At 35.5% G+C, this 11,702-nt stretch overlaps 1 protein-coding gene across 1 annotated transcript; it reads left to right on the top strand.

Moving 5' to 3' along the window:
* Window positions 1–40: 40 nt before the first annotated feature.
* CISD2 (CDGSH iron sulfur domain 2) lies at window positions 41–11,448 on the top strand. Its single transcript, XM_007119728.4, has 3 exons — window positions 41–248; window positions 8,902–9,116; window positions 10,720–11,448. Exons 1-3 carry the CDS (start codon window positions 146–148, stop codon window positions 10,807–10,809), a joined length of 408 nt encoding a protein of 135 aa, XP_007119790.1. The 5' UTR covers window positions 41–145; the 3' UTR covers window positions 10,810–11,448.
* The last annotated feature ends 254 nt before the right edge of the window (window positions 11,449–11,702 follow it).

An 11,702-nucleotide genomic window follows, 5' to 3' on the forward strand; every position in this document is an offset into this window, starting at 1 on the left:
GTCGCCTCTCCTCGCGTGGCCGCAACCCCGCCCCGCCAGGTCCAGGCTGCAAACGCCCGCCGGCCGCTTCCGCTCTCGGCGCAGGCGCGGCAGCTCGGCCGGAGAGCGGCCCGGGTCGGGCGAGGAGTGGACGCCGCTGGTCAGGATGGTGCTGGAGAGCGTGGCCCGCATCGTGAAGGTGCAGCTCCCCGCGTATCTTAAGCGGCTCCCAGTCCCCGAGAGCATTACCGGGTTCGCCCAGCTCACAGGTAATCTTTGCCTTCAGCCAGTCCCCATCCTTGCAAGCTTCCCGAGGCGGAGGGTGGGGGCGGGCATCTAAAAACCCTCGGGCCGAGGGGCGGGGCGGAGCTTGGCGGATGGCTCGTGACCCGGTGAGCCTGCGCTCGGAGGGAGGTGGGCGCGCGCCGGCGCTGCTGCCTGGGAGCGTGTGTGAGGCCACCTCTCGGTACTTGGCGGCCCGGAGTGCTTATCCTCGTGGCTGTCGCCCGTGTCTTTACGTGGCGAGAGACCAGGTTTTTGCAGAGAAGGTGCTGAGTTGGGAACGGACCCATCTCTTTCATCTCCATCGCTCCCTGCAGTGTGCTTGTTTAAAGCAGGGTAAGTCATCGTTATCTAAGGCACTGTGTATCAGGCCGTCCTAGCTCTTGGCTGGGTTTTACCCGCATCGTGTGGGTGTGACTGTGTGGGAGAGAAACACACACATGCACATAATATGTATTGTGGTTTTATTTAGCAACAAAACTAGAAAATAAACTCCAATCCTATAGGAGAGAGTTGACCTATCATGGGGTCATTTGAGGTCACCTCCATTACAACGGGCCTGGAGGCAATTTAGTTTCCTGGAGTTGAAGGAAAGATACCTTTGCTAGTATGATTGACCAAAAATTAGAAAATGAAATTTAATGAATATATGTAACATTCTGTACTTAAGTTCCCTCCTTTACAAAATAGAACCCAGAACTCGGGATTTCACATCTAAAGGATGAAAATTTCCAGAATGCAGTCAACACTTGGAAGATTTTGTTGGGTTCTGAGCTTTACAATGTAAGTTGGGATATTGGTAAACCAGACACAGTGATTAGGATGATGAGGGGGGAAAAACCATATTAATAAAGCAAACATTGAATTCATATGTCCTGACTACCAGGGAATGTAAGCACGAATTAAGATAATTTTGAGGTAAATAGGGCTGCTTAGCTTGGAGCAGTCTGGAGATCTATGGTAGCTGACTTAAAATACAGTATTTGAAAGGCTGACCAGCGGAAGAAAAATAAGATTTATTCTGTGTAGACCAAAAGACAGAACTAGGGCCAAATTAGTGATAGTTATTCTAACATGGATTTTAGCTCCATGTTCAAGGAATTTTTTTTCTTTAATTAGAGAATACTTTACCAAACAAATATGGTGCTTTGAGAGCTATCCCCTCTCGGAGATTAAAAAAAAAAAAAAAAAGCAGTGTCTGGAGGTGGATAGATTAAAATGCGATAAACTAGATGACTGTTCTAAATCTAGAGATTCTTTGCATAATGGTCATAGACATTTGCTCTTGACAAATGGATTGTGAGATTTTAACATTTTTAGATGTTAAGGGGTTTGATAGAAAGCATGTAATTGAATAGAAAGAGTGGTAACTGAGTAATAAACATTAAAAAGAAATATCTAAACATAGGAACAACATAAAAGTAACAATGAAAAAACTTTCAAATCACGTGTTTGTAAACATCGAAGTCTTCTGTTGATTCTACTAGTTTATTCTGATAGATTGCAGCAATTATGTAAAATTTTGCCTTTTTCTCCCCTTATCATTTCTTTTACTGAAGTACTTTACATATTTTAATGTATTCCTTATCTTGTTCTAACAGCTACGTATGTATGTAATCTTATTATAGATTAGCATCACAGTAGGCCTAACCATTCCCCTGCAGCTGGAAATTGGGAATGTTTTTATATATATATTTTATTCATAATGTTCAGTGGTAAGTAGCTCTGTACCAATTGTTATTTTTTCCTTCTTTGAATTATACCCTTGAATATATTCACTAAACGGTAATACCAGGTCAAAAGGATATGAGCATTTTGTGACATTTGTTCCCAGTTGCCAACTTACCTTAAAAATTTGCATAAATTAACAGCTGAGTTTTTAATAGTCAAGAAAGAAAAAAGTCCCCTTGCTCCCACCTCAGTCCAGTTTAACCTGAATTAATGTGTGTTGATTCTGATTGTAGCTGGTTTTATATTAGCTTCAATTTTCTGTAAATAGAGCATAGTTGAAGCAGATTGGAAAGTACGTTATTTGATTTAGTGACTAGAAGATTTTCAAACCTTTTTTTTTTTTCTTCTCAGGGATTCCTACTGTCAACAAATATTTAATTCCTATTAAAGGCATTAAGGAAACTCAACCTAAACCTTTTCCCTCTTGAATCAATAATTTATAGTAGTTTCTTCTTTAAAGCTATTAAATAGTTAATGTGAAGACCAATTCTCAGAAATAATGACAACTCTGATAAATATCTTTATAGTGCATTATTTAACTTAAGTCCCATTACGATGGGACAATTTAGTTCTCATTGTAGTGTCCATTTATTTAGGAAACTTTAACATATTTGTAATAACTGCTTTATGACAAAAATGAGATAGTCTGTTTGGCATTGGACAATGAGAGTATAACAGTTGCAGAATCTGTTTTGGAGCACTATGAAAGAAAAACTTGAATGACCAATTTCCTCTCTGGGTCTCGCCTCCTGATTAGATGGTAATACCTAATGACATTTGGCTCTCTTGAATGAACTTCTTGTAGAATCCATCTTAGACTTTTTTTTTTGCTGAAATTAAAACCTGGAAGATAACTTTTCAATATAATTGTTTAAAATGTCTACCAGACCAAAAATATTTTCATTTTCTATCTCTGACAATTAGAGCAAAAAAAAGTTTCAGTTCACATTATTGTTGCCTGTTTTTCCTTCCCTATTTAGACCCAGTGGTTTTTTAAAAGCAATGGACTCTCTCATGATGACTCTGCGTTCTTAGTAAACACTTGAAGATCCTTAATTACTATGCAGTATTTATAGATAGCCCTTATCTATCAGAAATGCCTTATCTATCTTTGTTTAGGTTACATTGTTAAGAGTGAGGCTTTTAAGGTAAATTAGTATAATTCTGCCCTTTGAAAGTATAATGTATTCAAATACATTGACTTTTTAAAAAGCTCTCTCTGTCATATAAACTTTTAAAATAGAATAACAAAACTTCCCATTCAAAAGTCAGAAAAGTTTATATCTAGATTTAAAAGCTAGCTATGAAACTTTGAATATAGTAGTTCTACCCCACTTAAACTAGTTAGCTGTTTTGAAACGTAATGGTTTTGCTCCTAAAGACAAAGCAATGAATCCTAAGACTATAATAATATTCTTCCCAGAGTAACACAAACATGTCAGAGCTAACCCTTCAAGGGCATTAGCTCTAGAAAGGGCCAGTTTTGAGCAAAGAATTTAAGAAATGGAACAGAGTTGAAAGCATGTTCATAGCAGCCTTATTTATGATAATCCCAAACTGTAAGCAACCTAAGTACCTAGCAACAGGAGAGTGGATAAACGAATTATGGTATATTCATAGAGTGGAATACTGATTAGTAATAAAAAGGAACAAATTAATGATCCACTGGATGAATCTCAAAAATTTTATATTGAGTGAAAAAACCTTCGGGTATAGGAATCAGTGGTGGGGAGATAGACTAGAAGGGGGCAGGAGAATACTTTCTGGGGTGATGGAAATATTTTACATTTTTTTACACATTTTCAGTGGAGGCTACAGGTGTGTATTTCATTGTCACAGCTCAGAGCTAAACACCTAAGATCTGTTTATTGTATGTAAATTTTCCTCAATTATTTTTTTAAAGAAATAGAACAAAAGGTGAGTTTTCTTAATAATAAAGGGTAATAAAACATTAAGTTCAAACTAAAGAGTTGCATTTATTAACATGTAAATAATAAAGGTTATTTCTGAAAGATTGAAGAATTTTATTTTAGAAAACTTATATTTTTGAGAATTTGGGAAAATATTTACATAGCTACTGTAAGTTGTAAAAGTTTTTTCCCCTTTTCCTAGGTAGACCGACTGTATTTAAAAGTCATTGTTATTAAAGATTATACTAGCCTTTGTGGAGAACAATTTTGATGTCATTAAAACATTTTCTTCCATGTAACCACTCTGCAATTTAGAATGCCTCAAGTCATCAAGTATTTATTGAGCACTTACTATGGGCCAGGCAATGCTCTAAATACTGGGACACTGTTGTATTTATAGTCGTGAGGGGAAAAAAGATTTTAAAATTGATTATTAATTTCATTTTATTGGCCCTTTGGTCCTGAATAGTCTATATTAGGTTTTAAGTGGTAAAAGTAATGCCATGCATTAAAAATATTTTACTTTCATCTTTCTGTAGTTCAGAAATGAAGTCATTTCTATGTTTTACCCATAATGATACATAATAAAATGTTATGAAATTATCAGCAATCAAGTTGCCAGTATTATTTTTATGGTATCATTATATGCAACCTTTTGAAAAAGGAAAAAAAAATACAGCAAAATAGAAATACAACAAAATGTTACCAACTCTTGACTGGTGGGATTAAAAGTTATTTTATTTTTTACAACTTTTCTAAATTTTCAAATTTTGTAAAATAAATGCTATTTCTGATAATCCTAAAACAATTTAAAAGTGTACTATACAAAATATACATTATACCTAACAGTTAGTAGGTAATAAATTTCCCTTCACAGTACCTACAGTAGCTCAATATATATCAAACAGGTTCATAGGAAATAGCCAGTCTTAAAGGTTGTTTTTTAAATTTCTTGTTTGATTTTTCTGTATTTAATATTTATTCACCAAAAATCAGCCTTAATAAATGTACTTAAAATGATTTAATTGAGCTTTACAGACTGTATTATTTTCCTTTATTATCTTTTCTGTAGTTAAATTGAAGTTTGTCATCTTTAAAAAGTAGATTTTACTAAACGACTGTTGTATAAATTGTTACTTTGTTGTAGGAAATAATAGTACCTTTCATCACTCTATTACTGTAGAGTAGTGTTTTACCAAGGAATTAAGTGTCGAAGGACAGTGTTTTCTGAAGTAGATTTTAAAACAGTGTTAATACCATTTATTCCCTGAGATTTGTGGGTTAAGCTAGGAAATGCTAAACTTAAGAATCTAAGTTAATGTTTTCATCTTTACATTCTCATTCATTTACTTTTTTACTTTGAGTCACTTAACCTCTCGTGACTTCTTAATTTTGTAGTGTACAAAATAATACTTAATGTTATTCTACATTCAAAAAACATGTATTGAATAAGTACTGTTTCAAGGTACTATACTGGATGTTGGGGCCAATAACAATCTAAGATATTTATTGCCTGATCTAGAAAATAAGTATAAATAAATAATTACAGTACAATATGGTGAGTGAGAAGGGAACTGACATTTATGCTCTACATTCATTCATTCATTAAGTCACTCATTTAACATTTATGAGGTTTCTACTTTGTGCCGGGAAGAGTAGTACACAGCTCCTTTTCCTACAGGCTCCTGGAAGAATCAACTTTATAAACAGATAACAGTAGTATGATAAAAGAAACTGCAGAAAAGGGGCTTGGAAGCAAAGGAGGGAGTGATTAATTTTGCTTTGGGAAATGAAGAAAGATTTCTAGAGGAGGCATATTTGACCCTAGTTTTAAATGGTCCACATAATGAGTCAGGACACAGATAGAAAGGCATGGCAGACAGAAGGAATTCCTTATGCAAAGGACACAGGACGCCTGTCACTAGGTAATAAGTAGCTTTGGCTGGCTTCAAGTACATGAGGGATGGGATATTTGTGGGAGTTGAAACTGTCAAAGTAGCCTTGCCATGTTATAGAGATGGTACTTTATAGAAATAGTGGTCTGTAGCAGCACTATCCAAAAGCCTTTCTGTGATGATAGAAATGTTCTCTGTGCTGTCAAATATGGTAACCACCAGCCACATGTAGCCCTTGAGCTGCTGAAATGTGACTGCTATGTCTTAGAAACTGACTTCTGAATTTTACTTAATTTATTTAAATAGCCACATTTGTATTAATTGTGTTTTTTATTTTCTATATTTTATGATACTCGGACATCTTGGGGGCCTTGCTGGCCAGGGAGAACTTACCCCCTCCAAGGACTAGCTAATGCCAGGAGATAGTAAACTACTTGCCTGTGAGCATACTTTTCATATGCAAACCAACCAATCCAAAGCCTACACTCCAACCACTTCCTTTATCTAACTCTCACTTACCAAGCCAGTATTTCCCCTGCCCTAAATCGCCCAGGGCCAGATATGAGACAACTAGGGACCACCCCTATAGCCCAGAGCCCACTGAAATTATTCAAGCCAGCCAATCCTAAATGTTTACTCTGCCCTACCTTGCCTTTTCTGTAGAAACCACAATAAAAGCTTGTGCCCTTTCACCTTCTGCCTGACCAAGCCTCATACTTCCCCATGTGGTCCTGGGTGGCACGGTGTGCCCCCTCCTCTTGGGAATTGTAAGTAAACTTTTCTTTCAAGGCAGTTGTCTCCATGTCTGTCATCTTACCATACCTGATTAAAACAAAATCCTGGGTACAAATCAAAACAGCGTGGCTAGTGGTTACTGTATTGGACAGCACAGATCTGTAGGTAGACCCTCCCCCCCCAAGAAACAGTTCTTTGTCATTTCCAGAACTTTAATTCATTCAAAAGATTTATGTGGAGTCTTTCCACTTTTGTTATGAGAATAGAACAGCCAGCTTGACTGGCAAGATCTTAACGTTATAGAATTTCATTCTGGTGACTAAAAGATTATATCCCCAAAGATTTCTACTATATAACATTGTCAGGTTTAGTTAGCAAAATATTTTTTCGGAGGGGTTGCTCCAATCTCCATAATCTTAATAAAAACTACCATTTATTGTGTATCCTCTCTGTGCCAGGCACTCTTACAGGTGCTATTCATACGTAAATAGGTTGATTCGTCCACAACTCATAACAAACCTTTGGCATGGTGTTGTATCAAAAATAATTTCATTTTGGGAGAGTTAATATTAAGCTAGTCTTTGAGTAGTTTTACTGAGAGAAGAACAGATAAAAGTTTAGATCTGTTGCATTTCATTCATAGTGATTGAGAACAGGCTTTGCACTTACTGTTGTGGACTAAACCTGCTTAAGCTACAGTTTACGCACATGAAAAATGGGAATAATAATGGTGCCTACCAAATACAGTTGTTTAAACTAACACAGTGTTAAATGAGGTAATACAGCTGCACTCTTAGCATAGTCTGTTCATTTATCATTAACATTTATTAGTATGCCTTAGCACATGACCTTCAATTTTTCTTTTTCTCCACTAAGCTATTTCTACATATCTGTTAGCAGATATCAGGTTAGCACTCAGTGAAGGATGACAAGTGATAACTCTTTAAAGGCAAAGGATTCCCTGCAGAGCCCAGCAGAGGCAGGGTACTAGCCAACGTTTGATAAATGCATGCTGAGACAATTATCTTGGCTTCCTGGTGTGTTTGTCTCCACAGGCATAGGAGAAACATATCATTTATAAGTGATATAAAGCTGAGTACTACAGAAGGCTTTCATGAACACTTACGGAATAAGATGTATCCAATGAGAATATTCAGGATGTGAAAATTTCGACTAGCTCTTTAAAATAGCTTTTACACAACATTTAGGTGTTTCTTTAGGAATCACTATGCCTTACCAAAAAATGTAAATTAAAGCATTGAAGACATGTTCTTTCTGAAATTAAAAATCAGTGGTAAGCTATTACGGGATATTCTGTTGTATAATTTTAGACATGGTAGAGATGTTTTCTAAACCTATAAAATATATCACATTGAATTTTGTTTATAATTATGGTGATCATAATTCCTGAAATAAAACTAAACACAAATATACTTAGGATAATGAGATAGGATATTTGGTAGAGGACCCATTTATGAAAATTTTGTTTTCCAGTTTCAAAAGTCTCAAGTCAACCCACAAATAAAATAAGGTGGTCCTAGGCATAGGTGCCGTATTCACAGTTTTACAGATAAGTTAGATAGTTAAGAAATTAAAGTGAGAAGTGAAGAATAGATAAAAAATAAGCTCAAAGATGAGACATGCTATTTGAGTTCTTTTTTAAAAAATTTTTTATTTTTTAATTTGTTTTTACAGTAGGTCCTTGTTGGTCATCTATTTTATTTTATTTTTTATTTTTTATTTTTATTTATTTATTTTTTTTTTTTTGCGGTACGTGGGCCTCTCACTGCTGTGGCCTCTCCTGTTGCATAGCACAGGCTCCGGACATGCAGGCCCAGCCGCTCCGCGGCATGTGGGATCTTCCCGGACCAGGGCACGAACCTGTGTTCCCTGCATCGGCAGGCAGACTCTCAACCACTGCGCCACCGGGGAAGCCCTGGTCATCTATTTTAAACATGGCAGTGTACATGTCAATCCCAATCTCCCAATTCATCCCTATTTGAGTTTTATTACAGGAGCACGCAGACTTTAACAAATCTGTACATGTTTAGTTTCTATTTTATTTTTTATTTTTTTTTTTTTTTTGCGGTACGTGGGCCTCTCACTGCTGTGGCCTCTCCTGTTGCATAGCACAGGCTCCGGACATGCAGGCCCAGCCGCTCCGCGGCATGTGGGATCTTCCCGGACCAGGGCACGAACCTGTGTTCCCTGCATCGGCAGGCAGACTCTCAACCACTGCGCCACCGGGGAAGCCCTGGTCATCTATTTTAAACATGGCAGTGTACATGTCAATCCCAATCTCCCAATTCATCCCTATTTGAGTTTTATTACAGGAGCACGCAGACTTTAACAAATCTGTACATGTTTAGTTTCAGAATGGCTTCGGTTATTGCCTTTCCTTGGTGTACTTGCACTACTTGGCTACCTTGCGGTTCGTCCATTTCTCCCGAAGAAAAAGCAACAGAAGGATAGCTTGATTAATCTTAAAATACAAAAGGAAAATCCCAAAGTGGTGAATGAGATAAACATTGAAGATTTGTGTCTTACTAAAGCAGCTTATTGTAGGTGTTGGCGTTCTAAGACGGTAAGATGTCCATTTACATGTCCACTAAAATTTTGTGCAGTTAAAATGGTTTTGCTTCTTAAATCCCCAGTTTTGCGGTCCTTGGAGATTAGAGATTTTTTCATAGTATTCAGCACTGAAGGTCTACTCTAAATTAAAGGTCACCTCTTATGATCGCTGTATTTCCTACGTTAGAAAAGTTAGACCAGCACAGAAACTTGGTTGGGCAAATTACTTAATCTTTATTACTCTGATCATCAGGTGTTTTAAAATCTGATAATATATCAATATCACGGAAATTTTTGAGGATTTAGTGAGATGATATATGTACAGTGCCTTGTATGTAGTATGAGTTAGTAAATGGTAAGTATTATTATGGATGATTTTTAATGTGGAAATTAAAAATGAGTTTAATGGATGCAACTAGAGATTATCTTACTAAGTGAAGTAAGTCAGAAAGAGAAATAGATGTTGATACCGTATGATATTACTTATATGTGAATCTAAAGTATGACACAAATGAACCTATCAATGAAGCAGAAACAGAATCACAGACATAGAGAACAGACTGGTGGTTGCCAGTGGGGAAGGGGTTGGGGAGGGGTGGAGTGGGAGGTTGGGGTCAGCAGATGCAAACTAGTATATATAGGATGGCTAAACAACAAGGTCCTACTGTACAGCACAGAGAACTATTCAATATCCTATGGTAAACCATAATGGAAAATAATATTTTTTAAGAAAAGAATGTATGTGTATAACTGAATCACTTTGCTGTACAGTAGTAATTAATACAACATTGTAAATCAACTATACTTCAATTAAAAATAATAATCCAAAAACAGGAGGAGTTTGGAGTGATAAATTATAAGTAGTTGATGAGATCTAGTTTGATCGTAGGCTATTTGAGGCTTTAAATACAATAATGTTCATCATCGCATCCTTTGTAATAACAAAACCTTAGAAACAGTCTAGATATCTGATAATAGAGGACTGATTAAAATATGGTATAATATAAGTGATGGGATATTAGGAAGCAATAAAAGACCATGTTTTTTAAAGAATATTGAATAACATGGGAGCATGATGTAATATAAGCTAGAAAAGCATATTACAGTATGATCTCAATTTTGCTTAAAAAAGATGAGTACGCAGTAAATACAGAGGAAAAAATATACCAAAATGTTAATTATTGTTACCTATGAGTAAGTTTTTAAAAATATTTTAAAAGTATTTTTTAAGTGTTACAGAGTGCATGAGTTTTATGGTAAGAAAACTTTATGAAATAATTTATTTTGAGTTTAAATTACATCCTTTTAAAATTTAAACTAAGTGATGAGGTGAGCTCAGATTTAGAGCTTTATAGAAAATAAGAGCTTATTTTGATGCCCTTTTATAACTGTTTTATTTAAAATCTACCAAATAATTAAATACTTAAATTTGTTAGATTTGCTGTAGTATTGGAATGTAGTTAGGTCAGATAGAGAACATACCTGTTACTCAGGAAAGCTATCTGATGTGTTTCTCCCCCCAAAGTAATGGCCTTTTCTTTATAAGAGCATGTCACAAGTATTTCTATTTATTGAATCATTTAAAGAATGACACTTGTAATTTTTTTCCTTTTTAGTTTCCTGCCTGTGATGGTTCACATAATAAACACAATGAATTGACAGGAGATAATGTGGGTCCACTAATACTGAAGAAGAAGGAAGTATAATAGTAATGAATTAGAGTGGAATTCAATTGTGTGCTGTAAAAACTTATAACAATATTTTTCCATTCTTTGTTTATAGAAGATCTTTCAAATGGTGGTCTTAATTATTGCTACTGGTTGAATAATTATTTCTGCCAATTTATTTTCTTGTTATACTACTGTTTATATTTGATACTTTGTATATTCAAACAGTCATTTATATAAAAATTAAATTGTGCAACCCTTTCATTCTGACTTCAAAGAATTAATGTATCTTCCTACAATAAAACCAACATTTTAAAATTTTAATGGAGAAAGCTTTTGGCAGTGAGTCCAAAGCTGTTTGTTTGAATGTCAATATTTTCAATAGAAACTGTACTTTAAAAATTTCTCTCTACATTATTAAATATATTATTTTTTAGTGCTCTTCTGTTTTGATCATTTGAAGTGATTTTTCCCCTTTTGGCCTTCCATATTCCATGCTTTTTAGATCAATAAGAAAACTATTGCTGTCAAGAATTGCTTGAGTTTTCAAAGATAAACTCTTTATTTTATAAATATTGTTCTCTATAAATATGAATATCCCAATTTCAGAAAAGACAGGAACTGGGTATAAAAAGTTTCAACAAGGAACGATTATTTACATTTTAAAAGACTTGTTTACTTTATAAAAGACTTGTTTGTGTCTGTTTACACGTGTTGTGTGTATGTCTGACTCAGTGACAAGGTGGGGTGGCAAGAACACTTACAGCTAAACCTCGTGAGCTGCTGCAATTTGAAGGTCAATTAAAAATAAAGTAAATCTGAATTTATCTTAAGATGATAACAGTTCAGTGTTCAAAACGGAGTCTGTATGAACATTTTTCTCTTTATTCCAGTGTATACCAATCAAACATAAAACACAAAAGGCTTGCAAA

Source organism: Physeter macrocephalus, chromosome 7, assembly GCF_002837175.3.
Source record: "Physeter macrocephalus isolate SW-GA chromosome 7, ASM283717v5, whole genome shotgun sequence".
Taxonomy (NCBI): domain Eukaryota; kingdom Metazoa; phylum Chordata; class Mammalia; order Artiodactyla; family Physeteridae; genus Physeter; species Physeter macrocephalus.

Bases quoted from the DNA above. Each gene is read 5' to 3' on its own strand.
- CISD2 (XM_007119728.4), top strand. From the start codon at position 146: ATGGTGCTGGAGAGCGTGGCCCGCATCGTGAAGGTGCAGCTCCCCGCG. The intron at 249-8,901 runs GTAATCTTTGCC...GTACATGTTTAG, and splicing joins CGGGTTCGCCCAGCTCACAG to TTTCAGAATGGCTTCGGTTA. The intron at 9,117-10,719 runs GTAAGATGTCCA...TTTCCTTTTTAG, and splicing joins GGTGTTGGCGTTCTAAGACG to TTTCCTGCCTGTGATGGTTC.